This window comes from Muscardinus avellanarius, assembly GCF_963383645.1.
Source record: "Muscardinus avellanarius genome assembly, chromosome: 15".
NCBI classification, from domain to species: domain Eukaryota; kingdom Metazoa; phylum Chordata; class Mammalia; order Rodentia; family Gliridae; genus Muscardinus; species Muscardinus avellanarius.
The window spans coordinates 65125778-65143239 of NC_137801.1; the positions used below are offsets into that span (position 1 = coordinate 65125778).

Genomic DNA, 17462 nt, shown 5'->3' on the forward strand with positions numbered 1-17462 from the left:
TGTAGCCATCTTTACATTATATGTTTTAAATCCTATCAGGAATGCAAACTAGAACTGCATACTACTTTAGTGGAAAAAAGTTCAACATTGTGCAATTTTCTGCCTCTTAATTTTTAAAAAGTGGCAGCAATCCCTGCATTTGTATTTGAAACAAGGATCTGAGAAACGTTATCAAAAAAGATAATGAAGGCAAAAATTGGCAGACATCCAGCATCTTGTTTCTTTTTTAAAACAATGTGGATGGTAAGTAATTTCATGATTAAAAAATGAATCTTTTAAATAAATACATCGTATCTGATATTTGCACTGACTGATTTGATAAATCTTTAAGTAAACAAAGGCTTCACTACACTCCCTGTAGCCTCAAGCCACTGGCTTTAGATTCTGGAGTCCTTTTTCACTGGGTTTCATACCCTGCCACTCGATACCCTGCAGGCTGGGGAGGCACCATGCTGCCATTCTGCCCTTGAGGAGGCTGCACTCCGTAATTTGGTCCCATCCAAGGTGCAGAAGACTGTGTCTGACTGGTAGAGAATATAAAAGAAACAGAGAAGGGGAATCCACAAGTTAAACAGTGTAAGCAAACACATGGGAATAACAATAATACATGGACATTGGGAAATAAACTTTTCTTAAACCCATGTCAGAGAAAGCAATGGCAAAAGTACAAGTTTTTCCTCTTGAAAACAAGCATCCTCATAAGTTTGAGCAGTGTAATTTTATTAGAAATTATAGCTAACAAAACACCCTTATGTATCTCTTTTGTTGTTCTTTTTGGTGGTACTGGGGCTTGAACACAGGGATGTTTTACTTACCTCTGAGCTACACCTCCAATCCTATTTTTTTTTTCTTTATTTGTGGTACTGAGGATTAAATTTGGGGCCATTCTACCTCTAAGTTATACCCCCAGCCCCCCCCCCTTTTTTGGTGGTACTGGGGTTCCTGGAAGCCCTTCTACCTCCACCTCCGGGCTACACTCACAGACCTATTTTATACTTTTTTTATATCTGGAAACAGGGTCTCTTAAGCCAGTGTGGCTGGCTTAGAACCTGTGTGATCCTCCTGTCTTGGCCTCCCAAGTGTGGGATTACAAGCATGCTCCACCACACCCGGCACCCCCAGCCCTTTTTCTTATTTGTTTTAAAATAGAGTCTCACAGCTGATGTGGTGGCTCACGCTTGTAATCCTAGCATTTGGGAGGCTGAGACTGGAGGATCGAGGTTGGAGGACCGCTTCAGCTACTACTTAGTGAGGCCCTTTGTAACTCAATGAGGTCCTGTTTCAGAAGCCAGCCTCAGCTACTTAGTGAGGCTTTCAGCAACTTAGTGACACCCTGTTTCCAAATAAAATATAAAAAAAATGTCTGGGAGTAAACCCCGGAGGTAGAAAGCCCCTGGGTTCCACCCCCAGTACCACCAAAGAAATAAAAAAAATAAAAAATATTTCAAAAATACGGTTCGGGTGTGGCTCAGATGTAGAATGCCTCTGGGTTCCATGCCCTGATGCCAGTACCGCAATAAACAAACAAACAAGCAAGCAAACAAACAAATAAATAAATAAAAAACAGGGCCTCACTAGATTGCTGAGTCTCAATAAATTGCCGAGGCTGTCCTTGAACTTGGGATCCTTCTGTCTCAGCCTCCCAAATACTAGGATTACAAGTACGTGTTACTACATCTGGCTTAGGTATCTCTTTTGAAATCAGAAGAATCCATTTCCCAACTCAGGAAAATTGCTGATCTCCATCTGGGTTGGAATAAAACTGAGCAAGCTACTATTGAAACAAAGTCCATCATTTGGGACAATAAGAACCAGCATTTAGGGCCAGGGATGTGGCTCACTGGCACAGAGTCGGCCTCGTGCCAAACCAAAGAACAAGAATTTATATTACTCAAAGAGAAACAGTGGAACAATTATGAGCATATGTACACTTACAAAATTTTCAACATCACAAAGAGAAGATTAGTTTCTAAACTCTAAATTATTTTGTTTTTGCGGTACTGGGGGTAGAACCCAGAGGCTTTCTACCTTTATGCTTTACTCCCAGACCTATTTTTATATTTTATTTGGTCTCACTAAGTTGCTGAGAGCCTCACTAAGTAGCTGAGACTGTCTTTGAACCTGCACGATCCTTCTGTCTCAGCCTCCCAAGCGCGGGGATTACAAGCGTGTGCCACCACACCCGGCTTAAAGTATTTTTATTTCCAGTTTGTTTTTGAGAAACATAAGTAAAATAGCATAGTAAGTAAAATTCAGCATAATAAAGCTTGCCATATAAAATATAAAAAAGCCTTTTGTACACAGAAAAGCATAATGAATAAAACAATTAGTATCAAAAAAAGTGGACTGGCCGGGCATGGTGGCGCAGGCTTGTTAATCCCAGCATTTGGGAGGCTGAGGCCGGAGGATCACGGTTTGCGGACAGCCTCAGCTACTTAGTGAGGCCCTCTGCAACTCAGTGAGACCCGGTTTCAAAATAAAGAATAAAAAATAGGGCAAGGGCTGTAGCTCGGAGGTCGAATGCCCCTAGGTTCCATCCCCAGACCCGCAAAAAAAAAAAAAAAAAAAGTGGACTGGCATGCATGGTGGCACACGCTTGTAATCCCCGTGCTTGGGAGGCAGAGACAGGAGGATTGTGCTGGTTTGAAGCCAGCCTTGCTGGCTTAAGAGACCCTGTTTCCAAATAAAAATATACAAAAGGTCTGGGGGTGTAGCCTGAAGGTAGAAGGGTTTCCAGAAACCCCAGTACCATCACACACACACACAAAAAAAAAAAGAATGGCTAAGTGATCATTAGTCATGTGAATGCTTAACAACTATTAAGCAACTTATTTTCTTACCAAAAAAGTAGTTAAGGTCAGGCATCGTGGCACACGCTTGTAATCCCAGCATTTGGGAGGCTGAGACTGGAGGATCGCGATTTGTGGGCAGCCTTAGCTACTTAGTGAGGCCCTTCGCAACTTAGTGAGACCCTGTTTCAAAATGAATAAAAAATAGGGCAAGGGGTACACCTCGGAGGTCAAATGCCCCTGGGTTCCATCCCCAGACCCACAAACAAACAAAACAAAACTAGTTGATTCATTGTCAAACATTATCAAAGTTTGTATGGACCTGATTACATTTCAAAGTAACATATTTATAGGCAAATCTTATGAGAAATGTTTAAAACTGTAACTTAAAAACCACTCTAGGAGCCTGGCATGGTGGTGCACGCTTGTAACCCCAGTACTTGGGAGGCTGAGACAGGAAAGTCGCACAGGTTCAAAGCCAGCCTCAGCTACTTAGTGAGGCTCTCAACAACTTAGTGAGACCCGCTTTCCAAACAAAATATAATAATAGGTTCGTTAATGTAGCCTGGAGGTAGAAGGTCCTTGGGTTCCCAGTACCACAAAAAAAAAAAACAAAAACAAAAAAAAAACAAAAACTAAAAAAAAACCACTCTAAAATTAAGTCCTTCTTAGTCATGCTTTATACAGGGGATCACATTACCTACTAATGACTTAAAAATGTCTACTTGACATTTTTAAATGGTAATAAAGGAAAAGATCGAATATACTTACTTAAATCCCTGCTGGTTCCAGGCCTGGCCATACATTCCATACGCAGGCACTTGCCAACCATTAGGCATATACTGGCCGATCTGCTGTGCATTTCCATACCACTGGCCCCACTGGCCGTACGGTGGTGGGTATCCAATTTGATTCTGCTATTGGGTAAAATTATAACAAGAAAATTTAGTATTATTTGAAATTGTATTACTTGGAGCCCTAATAAACCACAAATACTTAGCTACCTCATAAGGCCATCTTATAACTAAAATAATGATAAAAAAAATTTAGTGACTACTAAAACTAAAGTGAGGTTATGTTGTTGTAACTCTACATGGTATTCTAAATGGCAGTGTTCGTAAGGCAGCAGGTAATAACCAAGTAACAAATATTAAATGAAGTATAATGTGTAAGTTGTTGGCAAACTAACCAAAGGATTGTTTCTTTTGGGAAGACACACAGATTACTGATCCTTATATGTGGCCTACATAATTTAAGAAACCTATACTATATAGTTCAGGATTTTCTTACTCCCACCTCTATGCTCCATTACAACTTTCTCACAGAAATCTTTGTGGAATCATGTTTGAACCACTAAAGTTGCCTGGAAAAACAAAAAGCAGCAAACTCAGGAGGAAAACGCAAAGGCCCTGAACATAGCTAGAGTTTTATTTTTTTATTCAGTTGAGTCCAGCATGCTTGCGAGTTCTCCAAATAGTATGTAAACAAATCTACTAAGTATTAAAAAAGATTTAATACCCTGTTAGGTTTGTTGGAGCATTTTAAAATCCACTCTGTGAGCATGAGTCAACTGAGGCGGTTATACTCATCATGTCACCACTGCAATCCATGAAACATCACTCTGGAACTATAACATGTAGGAAGAGCCCTTATATACTGCGAATTGAGCTGGAGACTTATTAACAAGATTTATCAGCAAACTTCATTTTAATATAACCTCATTATGCACCCGGCAATTACCTCCCAAAGTTCAGGACCCTCTCACCTGTGGCACAGGATTTATCATATCAAGAGTTTCTTTGCCCCAATAGCATTTCACAACATGACCTTCAATGGTGGTACCATTAACAGAAACAATTGCATGTGCTGCACTTTCATGGGAATTGAACCTATTGAGAACAATATTAAGAATCACCAATATAAATTCTTTTAAATCTTTAGAAATAAAAATCTATTATTATCTTTTTATTTTTTATGGTACTGGGAATTGAATCTGGGCACATTTTACCTCTGAGCGACACCACCCAGCCCTGTTTTATTTTATTTATTGATTATCATTATTATTATTATTATTATTTTTTTTTGCAAGTCTGGGGATGGAACCCAGGGGCATTTGAGCTCCGAGCTACACCCCCTGCCCTATTTTGTATTCTTTATTTTGAAACAGGGTCTCACTAAGTTGCAGAGAGCCTCACTAAGTAGCGGAGGCTGTCCGCAAACCATGATCCTCTGGTCTCAGCCTCCCGAATGCTGGGACTAAAAGCATGCGCCACCACGCCCAGCTTTTTATTTGTATTTTGAACAGGATCTCACTAGGTTGATGAGAGTCTCACTATTTGCTGAGGCTGTCCTCAAACCTGCAATCCTCCTAAGTACTGAGATTATAAGCAAGCACCACCATACCCGGCTTCATTATATTTTTTAAGTACAGCCCTTTTATTTTGTATTTATTTATTTATTTTGCGGTACTGGGGATGGAATCCAGGGGCATTCTAACTCCAAGCTACACCTTCAGCCCTATTTTTTATTCTTTACTCTGAAACAGTCTCATTGAGTTGCAAAAGGCCTCACTAAGTAGCTGAGGCTATCAACGAACCGAGATCTTCCTGTCTCAGCCTCCCAAATGCTGGGATTACAAGCGTGTGCCACCATGCCCGGCTCCAGCCCTATTTTTATTCTTTATTTTGAAATAGGGTTTCACTGAGTTGCAAAGGGCCTCACTAAATAGCTGAGGCTGTCCACGAACTACGATCCACCTGTCTCAGCCTCCCAAATGCTAAGATTACAAGTGTGTGCTACCATGGCTGGCTCAGCCCTTTTATTTTGAAATAGGGTCTCACTAAGCCGGGCATGGTGGTGCACACTTGTAATCCCCACGCTTGGAAGGCTGAGACAGGAGGATTGCACAGGTTCAAAGCCAGCCTCAGCTACTTAGTGAGGCTTTCAGCAACTTAGCGAGACCCTGTTTCCAAATAAAATATAAAAAAGGTCTGGGAGTATAGCCCGGAGGTAGAAAGCCTCTGGGTTCCACCCCTAGTACGACCAAAAAAAAAAAAAAAGGGTCTCACTAAATTATTGAAGCTGGTCTCGAACCTATGATCCTCCTGTCTCAGCTTCCCAAGTACTGGGAATTACATGTGTGCACCACGATGCCCAGTTATGGCTAAGGTAAATTCATAAGAAAATCAGTAAAATATATATAAAAAAAAATTGGGTGGGGAAGGAGAAAGTTTTGAAGAAAACCCTACCGAACAAATGAATATCCTTTATCTGGAAAGACTCGAATTTCCATTATTTGTCCAAATGGTGAAAAAGTCTGACGCATTAGTTGTTCTGTTAAACAAACAAAACAAAAAAGAAAGAAAGAAAATAAGAGAAATCATACTCAGTTATATTAAAATCTTACAAATATTAAGTTTCTCAGCTTAAAAATTAATTTCAAAGTAATACAGGTAAAGATTCTATACCTGTTAACCCAGAAGTAACACCTCCACAGTATACAGTACAGTTGCTTGGGCTAGACTGATTTACAACCTCATCATATGATAGCTGTTTGGTGTTTGCTGGAGAGAAAAGGTTTTATATGTTTAATAAATTAAATAAAATGTTCAGAAGGAGAAAAGCAGCATCAGCCATACTATTGTAATAGCAATATTTACCTTGATCAAAATGCTACAGAATACATATATTTGAATTTAGGATAAATCCTCCCCCAAGAATGTCTCAAATATTACCCAGTATTCTGTTTACTAGGAGACTTGACATTAGAGATTGAGTATCACTTATTATTTAAAGTTACAAAAATGAAAATGAAGTACATTTTTGAACAGTAGTCTTGATTTGCTTCTCATCTATGTCTGCAATAAGTCTCCAGGAACAGTTCTAACATTTAAAATCTATTGTATTTTTCTCCAAACTTCCACATTTCCTTTTCTTCTCCAATACACCTACACTCATATGTACTCTTTGGAGCTGGCGGCTTTCGAGTTGCCCAGTTAGTTCTGATTTGTCTTCCACCAAGCCACTGTCCACCCATCTGCTGAATGGCGTTCTCAGCATCCTGTTCCGCACATTAGAAATGACAAAGAATCCACCGTTAGTTGATGTTAAACAACTTTTAGCAACAGATTTTTTAAAGTGCTATATGAAATACACATTATATAGAGGCTTTCTAAAAATATAATGGTGCTTAATTTTTTTTTTTTTTTTTGTACGCGGGATTGATCCCAGGGGCACTCTAACTCTGAGGTATGCCCCTCTGAGCTACACTCCCTACCCTTTTTATTTTTTATTTTGAAACAGGGGATTGCTAAGGTGTTGAGAGCCTTGCTAACTTGCTGAGGCTGTCTTTGAACCTGAGCTCCTCCCCAAATACTGGGATTACAGGTGTACCACCAAGCCTGGCTTTCTCTCTCCCTCTTTGGAATTTTTATTTTCCCATCTCACAGGAAAAAAAACATCTTAAAAGTGACAGACGGGACACACACATGGTGGAGCTTTAATTTCTTCACCTGTCAAAATGCTTTATCATTTCCAACTTTTCTTTGTATTGGGGACTGAACACAGAGATATTGTAACACTGAACTATACCCTGGCCCTATTTTATTTTTATTTTGAAATAGGTCTCACAAGTATGATGAGAGTTTCACTTTATGTAGGAAAATTGATAACTGTACTGCATACTTGATTTATTTTTAATTTTTTTTTCTGTGGTACTGGGGTTCCTGGAAGCCCTTCTACCTCCGGGATACACTTCCACGGGCTCCACTCCCAGACCTATTTTTAAACTTTTTTATTTGGAAACAGGGTCTCTTAAGCCAGCACGGCTGGCTTCGAACCAGCACGATCCTCCTGTCTCCGCCTCCCAAGCGCGGGGATTACAAGCGTGCGGATTACAAGCGTGCGCCACCACGCCCGGCTATTTTTAATTTTTTATTGGTGCATTGAAGTCAAACATCTTAATAGGATACAGGATTGGTAGAGGTGCACACTTCATTTAAACAACAACCTGACCACAGGCATAATGTTGCTTTGAAACTAGCTGAGCTACAATTGTAGTGCATTTTATGTTCTCTTGTCTGAATTTGCTAGAAAAATTTAAATTTTTGGAACAAATTTCTGATTTACATAGTAAATTTTGGGCAAATGATTGCAAGTAGTTATAATAAATATCTAGATAGTAAAAGTACAAAGTGAGGAACAGTTAGACATTAGTTTAATATAAGTAGACACGGGAACTGGAAGAAACATTAGTTTGTTTTTGTGGTGCTAAGAATCGAACACAGGGCCTTGCATGTACTAGGCAAGTGCTCTACTACAGAGGTACACCATAGTTCCTCAAAACATGACATTTTTAATGCTATTTAGCACAGCTACAAATGGTGTACTTTTCTTTAAACCCAGAAGGAACCATTATATTATAGTACAACAAATGACATTTATAAATTTAATCTGGAGACATCAAGACATCAAAATTTACTATGTAAATCAGAAATTTGCTCCAAAAATTTATATTTTTCTAACAAATTCAGACAAGAGAAAATAAAATGCACTACAATTATAGCTCAGCTAGTTTCAAAGCAATACACATATATTTCAAATACCCCATTTGCTAAAATAAGAAAAGTCTTACTAAATTTTATAAAACAAAATTCATACTATGAAAAACTTTCTTGGAATATGTACTAGGGATTGAATCTAGGGGCATTCTACCTCTGAGCTATACCCCCAGCCCTATTTTTACATTTATTTATTTATTTATTTATTTACTTATTTATTTATTTATTTATTTATTTTTTTGGTGGTACTGGGAGTGGAACCCAGGGGTTTTCTACCTTCGGACTACACTCCCAGACCTATTTTACATTTTATTTGGAATGAGGGTCTCACTAAGTTGCTGAGAGCCTCACTAAGTAGCTGAGGCTGGCTTCAAACCTGCATGATCCTCCTGTCTCAGCCTCCCAACTGCAAGGATTACAAGGATGTGTTACCATGCCCAGCTCTAATTTTACTTTGAGACAGTCTCTCTAAGTTGCTGAGATGGGCCTAGAACCTGTGAGCCTCCTGTCTCAGCCTCCCAAGTACTGAGATTACAGGCATGCACCACCATAGCAGTTTATGAAAAAATTTAATGGATCATTCTAAGGTACTCTAACAAAGGTAGAATGCTAGCAACTACTAGGCTTTTTTTTCTTTTCTTTTTTTGTGGTACTGGGGATTTGTGGTACTGGTACCTCTCAGCTATACCCTGGCCCTATTTTATTTTTTATTTTGACAGAGTCTCCCTAAGTTGGTGAGGGTCTCACTAGTTGCTGAGGCTGACTTGGAACCTGGGGTCCTACTGTCTTCCCTTCCAAGTACTAGGATTACAGGCACTCTGCTACCACACCTAGCTCAATACACACACACACGCATATACATATATATGTATATATATAACGATTATATTATGTGTATATAATTATAATATGTGTATAAATAAATATATGTATAAATAATGATACATTAATATTAATAAAAATTTATGCTATGAAAAACTTTTTATATATACATAATATTATATATACATATATACATATATTTATATAATATTTTTGTGTGTGTGGGGATGGAACCCAGGGTATTCTACCTCCGAGCTACACCTCAGCCCAATATTTTATTTTATTTTATTTTACTTTTTGTGAGTCTGGGGGTGAAACCCAGGAGCATTTGAACTCCAAGCTACACCCCCGCCCTATTTTTTTTCTTTATTTTGAAACAGGGTCTCACTAAGTTGCAGAGGGCCTCACTAAGTAGCTGAGGCTGTCTGTGAACCACGATCCTCTGGTCTCAGCCTCCCAAATGCTGGGATTACAAGCATGTACCACTTTGCACAGCTCAAAATATAATTTTTAAAGATATCACACCTAGCTGGACATGGTGGCCCATGTCTGTAATCCTTGTACTTAGGAGGCTGAGACAGGAGGAGTGCAGGTCTGAGAACAGCATCAGCAAGTAATGAGACTGATCAACCTACAAGACCCTGTTTCAAAATAGGAAATAAAATTGGGCTGAGGCCAGGCGTGGTGGCGCACGCTTGTAATCCCTGCGCTTGTGGGCTGAGACAGGAGGATCGCACAGGTTCGAAGCCAGCCTTGCTGGCTTAAGAGACCTTGTTTCCAAATAATAAATAAATAAATAAATGAATAAATAAATAAATAAATAAAATAGGTCTGGGAGTGTAGCCCGGAGGCAGAAGGGTTTCTAGGAACCCCAGTACCACACACACACAAAATAAATAAAATAAAATAATAATAATAAATAAATAAAATAAATTGGGCTATGTGGCTTGAATGTAGGCAATACTTTTGGGTTCAAACTCCAGTGTCTCTAAAAAAGAGAGAGAGAGAGAGGGAGAGGGAGAGGGAGAGGGAGAGGGAGAGGGAGAGGGAGAGGGAGAGGGAGAGGCAGACAAAGTGGGTTTTCTTTCTTATTTTTTTGTACTAGGGATTGAACTGCACTCTATTACTGAACTACAAATACAGCCCCGAAAGCCAAGCTTTAGGTGGCAGATGCTTGGAATCCCAGCACTTAATAGAGGTGAGACAGGAGGATCATAGGTTCGTGGCTAGCCTCAGCTACATAGTGAGCCCTCTGCAACTTAGTGAGACCCTGTTACAAAATAAAGAATAAAAAAAAAAAAAATAGGGCTATGGGTATAGCTTGGAGGTAGAATCACCTTGCATTCAATCCCCCATACTGTAAAAAATAAAATAAAACAAAATTAAATAAATAAATCCAGCACCTATAAATGAGATTTTCAGCATCTACATTGGATAGTTAATTTAATCATTTCACTCTATATTCTGAAACATTTTATCAATCCTTTGCATGTATCAGGTGCTTAATAAATGTTGAATAAATAACCAAACAGGAGAAATAAGGTATCTTTTAATGAGGGTGCTAATTATCAGCAGAATTAACAAATGGCAGATGAAAGAAAAATAACTAAAACAAACTTGAGTGTTTTTGTCCTTTTCTCAAAGCACTGTACATGCTGACTGAGCTCACCCATTTGTTGAAAAAGGAGACAAAGCCATATCCTTTAGACTTTCCTGTTGCCATGTCTTTTACCACGCGTGCATCTCTGAAAACAGAAACAATCAGGAGTTTAGGTTTGCAAACTGTCCTCTGGATATAAATGAGAATTTCATACATGACTAATTTTCATGTTTCATAAGTGAACCCTTAATATAAATTCACCTTTTTCTACAAAATTTATCATGTATTAAAAATTAGACCTAATTTTATAAACATGCAAATCAATAACTTCTTAAAATATATATATTATATGGAATTGCTTCCCACTTCTAAATTTTTTTTTAACTTTTTAAATATTAGACACGGTGAAAGTAGCTATTTATGAATTAACCACTAACAGGTCTCTAGGCACATTAAATGAATGGTTTTCTTTAACCATGCAATTTATAATTTTCTACTTGATACTATATTCTGCCTACTCATTAAAAAACTTAAAAATAAACTGGAAGCTAAAAGAATTTAAAATTTGTATATCCCCTAAACTAATTACATTATTTCATTTTTCCAGATCAATTTGTAACCTGCCCTTTTTTGGGACAGGGTAAATTGTGAGAACTTGACATTTTCAGAAATGTTAAATCATTGAAGAAAAATACTAGCACACATTTTAGTTTAAAACTATATAAGAAAAGATTTCATACTGAATTTTATAACAGCATTCATATTAAGATTGATTGGAAACTATTAAGATATAAAAGCAAATTTTTAAAAAGTCAGAAAGTAAAAAAGCACGCCAACATTTATCCACTGTGAACCGTAGCTTGTAGTTAGCCAGGGCAATTCTGTCCATTCTTCAGAGACACTCTGCAAAATAACCAGAGCCCTATTATTTGAGATTGAGTAAAAACCCAGCCATGATAGCTAAAACTCCATACCTCAAAAAATTGGACTCAAATTGTGCTTCACAGGCAATCTGCTTTTAAATTAGCCAGGTATGTCACAATGCTTGTTCTCTCAGGACACATGAACAGGCACTTTTATAACAAAAACCCAAGTCAGAAAGCCATGCAATGTAATTTTATAGTAATTAAAGTATACATAAGCATATTTTAGATTAATTTAGAAGCGAATTATTAAGTGAAATCAAAATGACTAAGAGGTGGTGAAAAGGGAAAATAATGCAAGTCACTTCTCAATTGATAAACACACTTATTATAAAATAATCTATATGGTACACATGCATTTAATTTAGTATCTGATTACTTCTATACCAAAATTTGCTATATTACCCTAAGCTCAGGAAACAGGAAGAGTTTAAGTTGTGTAAATTAGGGAAGGCATTTCCTTCCTTCCTTCCTTCCTTCCTTCCTTCCTTCCTTCCTTCCTTCCTTGTAGTAGGGATTGAACCCAGGGGCATTCTACTGCTGAACTATACCCCCAGCCCTATTTTATTTTTTAGTATGAAACAGGGACTAAGTTGCTGAGGGCCTAAGTTGCTGAGGCTGGCCATGAACCTATGATCCTCCTGTCTCCGCCTAACAAGTATGAGGATTACAAGACCGTGTCAGCACAACTGGCTAAAGCATTACATTTCTTATACTAAATATTTTAATAGGCCAACATTTCTTACACACCTTCTATAAATCAAGTGCTATTATAAGCACCCTACACAGACTGTCTATCATGAGACTCCTCCAACAAATAGTTAATACTTACTCCTTTAACATCAACAACAACAAAAATCAGGGACCTATACTACCAGTTGTCAAAGAGTCTAAATTCAGGACAGCTAACTTCTTGTATAAGCTAAAATTCAGACATTATACAGCACCTCAGCTAAACATTATAAAACTTAAATGCCTTATGAAGAAAAAATAATGTATAAGCCAGTAACTGTGGGACAAAAATAAATCTATTGACTAACAATATAATGCCAACATATTTAACAAAAAGAAATGACTAATTCATGACTAAAGAATTATGAAATTATTAAATTCAGTTGTCATTTACTTTAACCTCATCAACTGTTGAAAATCTTTGCTTAATGCCAAACTAAAATTCCCATTTTCAGAAGAGTTATTTCGATCAAAATCAAAGCATTTAACAAAATAGCTATTTAATCTGTTCAGAATGTTAGAACATTTATTCTTTTTAAGGTTTAGGGAAATGTCAACCATGAAATATATTCAACTCTAACATATTTCTCTGAGAAAACAGTAGCAAAGACCTAGAACAGGGTTCTTAATTCTTATGACTACTCTGAAGAGGATGAAATTTACAAAGATTCTCTACACCAAAATGAAAGCACACAAAAAATAATTCTGCATAGATTTATAGAGCCCTGGAGAGGCTGAAGTTAAGTGCTCTTCAAGTTTAGATACTTTTTTTTTTGGTGGTACTGGAGAGGGAACCCAGGGCCATTCTACCTCCAAGCTACACCCCAGCCCCATTTTTTAGTCTGCTATTTTTGAAATAGAGCCTGAGTTGCGAAGGGCCTCACTAAGTAGCTAAGGTTGTCCGGAACCCGATCCTCCAGTCTCCCCCTCCCAAACGTTGGGATTACAAGCGTGCACCACCACTGGGCTAAATTTAGATACTTGAAAGCAAGTTAACTGTAAATACTCTAACCAGATTAAGAGGAATAATCAAAAATTAAATTTCATCTTCCTAATCAGTTATCACAAAGAAAGATGTCATCTAATAGAAGAATCCAATTATAAACCCTAATCGCCATCACCAGCGCCATTAGCATTTACATTCTGGTCTCACCTCCTCATTTCTGCTATTGGCCTGTTCAACCCAAACCACAGCTAGCCCTTCCATTTTACTATTCTTCTAGCTGTAATAAAGCAACAGAACCCCTAAAGTGTATTCTAAATTTAACAATTATTCCTAAGAAAGTATTTTTAAAACTTGTTATTCTAATATGGCATGCTTTTCAAAATATTAAAGTTCTTCTATGATGAATGCTATCTTAAGTGAGATATTTACAAAGGGCCTAAAATGTAGGATTAATATCTAACGCAAGCAAGAGAGTGTTTTAAGAAATACTATAAAGGCATTATCATTATTACAGTTGGAAAAAGGGGGCAAATACCTAGAAAATAACATTTAATAATTTCTCTTAGATTGAATTGTTAAGGTTTGTTTTTGTTGTTAAAGTATATTAACACAAAATGCATGGTATAATAGAAGTGCCCGAGTAATTTTTTGGTCATAGCACGTTACTAAAGATTATTATCAAGCTAGCAAGACATCTAAGAAGCTGTAATATATACAAAGGCTAATGTCTCTTAAAACTATTGTTAGTTGAAGAGAATTTTAAGATTATTAAAGATCAAAGATCTATTCATTAATGGAAAACAATCTAAAGTCTTGAAAGATCTCTAAACAATGTGATACACTATAATCAAGAGTTAAAATTAATGTCCCAAATTTACAACAGAATTATTTTTATTTATTTCACCTAAAATTATTTCTAATAAAAAGCTTTTATCTTCTGTTACTTACGATATTCTTCCAAATGGTGCAAAAGCTGCTTTTATATCTTCGGTTGTAATTTCTGGACTGAGATCACCAACAAAGACATGGAAATGATCTTATAACAGGACAAAAGGGGAAGTGAAAAGAAAAATAGAACTTTAGAATTTAAAAAAGACCAAAATCTATCCAATACAGTATTCTTAAATAATGTACAGATTATAATCAAAGTATAAATAAAATTCTATCCTATTTCTATAAAATTCCTATCAACTTTAAACATAAAAAAAAGTCAAGGTAACAATACAGAAACGATTCTTCTAAAAAGCTTGTGACATTGCTAACTGGAAACTGAAATTTTATTTCTATTTACAGTCAATCATTATACTGGTCTTAGAGAATAAACTAATAATATATAACAAGTTTCAGTTCTGCAAATACTTAAAGACTTAGTTATCATTTTACTAGTAATTATTTACATTTTCATTTTACCACTATATTAAGGCTTTACAAGTTAAAGTAGTGGTATTATGAGTTACGTAGACTAGATTTGCCTCAGGTACAACTATTTACTGAAGCTAGCTACATAATATACTCGGTTTAACCATATTTTTTGAAGAACAATCAAAGAAATACCTTGCATTGCAACAGTTTGGTGTTAAAGTATTTGACAGTTTTCTCAAAAGCCAAGAGTTTTGGTTGCCCAGACATTACACCATTCAGTTTATGTGAGTCCATGTGCAAGAACTAAGACTGAAGGCAACAGAATGAAAACAGTAATCCCTTCACTTAATATCAAAGCCATCAAAAAGCACTGGAGAAAAATAACCATCCCATTATGCGAAGTGATGTTTTTAAAGACAATTCTCAAAAAAAGAAATGAAAACGCAAAACTGTTGGATGAATGCTTGAAAGTGGACATACAGATAAATCTGACAAGTATATTTGGGAAGAAAAGTTACCCCTATTTGGCAGGCCTTAAGCAACATACTGACTGGGGTTGCTCTTTGGGAAACAGTTGGAAGAGCAACTCAAGCACTTGGAAGACCTGCATAGGAAGCCAGGCAACCTCAGAGAAGCAGGATGACTCGCCCTTTAGTTGGTGAAAGTATCTCTAAGTACCAAGGGGGTCAGAGAACTTGCATTAGCACCACAGTAGTGGACAAGCCACACTTGGTAAACACTGGGAAGAAGGGATGAAAATATTGCCAGAGACAAACAGAAATACTACCTAATCCCTCCCCCCTCCCCCAATATCAAACAAAAAAACTTCAGGTGGTTAGTGAATACCCTTTCAAGAGATTTCATTTTATGTTTAAGAAGATACAATTACCTTGTGAACGCTGTGTGCTGACAACGGTACTACCTGATGACAAAGATTAGATTTGTTCTTAAATTTATTAACACAAACACATTAAATCATATCTTAGGATAACGATCAAAACTTTACTGCAAATATATATGTTTATATGCTTTACAATAAAACTATAGGGTATAATAAAAACAAATGTTCAAAGAGTATAAAATATACTTACTGCTTGTATCTTTCTTTTGACTGCTGGGGGTTGTTGCCCAATTCACTTTGACTTCCTAAAAAATTTTTCAACATTTTATACTCCAGACAAATAAAGTCCAAAATTACATGCATTTATGAATACACTGGAAGACTGTGTGTGTGTGTGTGTGTGTGTGTGTGTGTGTGTGTGTTTGTTACAAGGGACTGAACCCAAGAAGGCATTCTACCTCTGAGCTACACTGCAACCCTAGTTTTTATTCTTTTTTCTTTTTCTTTTTCTTTTTTGCAGCACTATGGATGGAATCCAGGAGGATTTTACCTGGGAGCGACACTCCCAGCCCTATTTTTTATTCTTTATTTTGAAACAGGGTCTCACTAAGTTGTGGAGGGCTTAACTAAGCAGTAGCTGAGGCTGTCCTCGAACCATGATCCTCCTGTATCAGCCTCTCAAATGCTGGTATTACAAGTTGTGTGCCACCACACCCCGTTTATTCTTTATTTTGAAACAGTGCCTCACTAAGTTGCAGAGGGCCCCACTAAGCAGCTGATGCCACAAACCTGCGATCTTCCTGTCTAAGCCTCCCAGAACTGAGATTACAAGCATGTGCCACTCCACCCAGCAAAACTGTATGTTTGAGATGAAACATTCAAGGAGATATCAGTTCTGGTCAGTATTCATCATTGATCTACATTTACACAAATAACTCTAACAAATCCCAATCTTTATCCTCTCTGATAACCAAAGGTATCAATAAAATTTTCTCCCCCTTTATTTCCCCATTAATATCCAATGTTACTAAATGCTTCATCCAAGTTTGAGTAAATATCTTAGATTTTATCACGTGTAAGGCACCACGGAGAATATTAACATAAACATAGGCCTCTACCCTCTAAAATCTTTATCCTACCTTTTTAGTATTAAATGTGAACAACTAGCCTTTCACTATAAAGTGAATATAATAGTTCTAAAAAGGAAAAAATCAATATATAACTTAAAATGTCCCAGTGCAAGTCACCTTTTTTTAATGACGACAGCTTACCTTACCCATTATCTTCCGGCCATTCATAGCAGCTAGTGCTGCAGCCGCATGACGATGCTCATGAAACTCCACAAAACAATACGGGTCATTTCCAGCTGTCTGTTGGAGAAAGAGTCAAATTTGAGCATTCTTCTCCCATAATCCTTAAAATTGTGTAGATTATTATTATTGTATGTGGTACTGCAGATTAAACTCAAGAGGCACTCTACTCCTGAGCTATCCCAGTCCTATTTTGAAACAGCATCTCACTAAATCACTGAGGGCATCACTAAGTTACTGAGGCTGGCTTCAAACCTGCAATTCTCCTATCTCAACCTCCCATGTTTTGGGATTACAGTTGTGCACCACTCTGCTCTCAGCCTCTCAGGTGCCAGGATTATAGGCGAGTCAAAATTATTAGATAAAAAATTAAATGCTTAAAAACAAACTTTTTCTGAAAAGCCATCATTTTTTTTTTTTGGTAGTGGGGATGGAACCCAGAAGCATTCTATCTCCAAGCTACACCCCTAACCCTATTTTTTTTTTATACTTTTTTTTTTTTTTTCTGGTACTGGGGTTCCTGGAAGCCCTTCTACCTCCGGGCTACACTCCCAGACCTATTTTTACATTTTTATTTGG

At 37.2% G+C, this 17462-nt stretch overlaps 1 protein-coding gene across 9 annotated transcripts in view; it reads right to left on the reverse strand.

Moving 5' to 3' along the window:
- Nucleotides 1–363: 363 nt before the first annotated feature.
- The window catches only part of TIA1 (TIA1 cytotoxic granule associated RNA binding protein), a gene marked incomplete at both ends in the record, with an annotated part of 36191 nt that continues 19092 nt past the window's right edge, over nucleotides 364–17462 (reverse strand). For 2 of the 9 annotated variants that reach the window (XM_080711618.1, XM_080711620.1), the window contains 11 exons: nucleotides 398–524; nucleotides 3561–3706; nucleotides 4555–4678; nucleotides 6038–6122; nucleotides 6257–6352; nucleotides 6741–6849; nucleotides 10839–10914; nucleotides 14319–14406; nucleotides 15622–15654; nucleotides 15824–15878; nucleotides 16845–16943. In XM_080711618.1, coding sequence (XP_080567744.1) covers nucleotides 398–524; nucleotides 3561–3706; nucleotides 4555–4678; nucleotides 6038–6122; nucleotides 6257–6352; nucleotides 6741–6849; nucleotides 10839–10914; nucleotides 14319–14406; nucleotides 15622–15654; nucleotides 15824–15878; nucleotides 16845–16943 — 1038 coding nt within the window. Of the gene's footprint in view, nucleotides 525–3560; nucleotides 3707–4554; nucleotides 4679–6037; nucleotides 6123–6256; nucleotides 6353–6740; nucleotides 6850–10838; nucleotides 10915–11635; nucleotides 11673–14318; nucleotides 14407–15621; nucleotides 15655–15823; nucleotides 15879–16844; nucleotides 16944–17462 lie in introns of those variants that run through there. The other 7 variants (XM_080711623.1, XM_080711622.1, XM_080711619.1 and 4 more) reach the window with 6 other exon arrangements.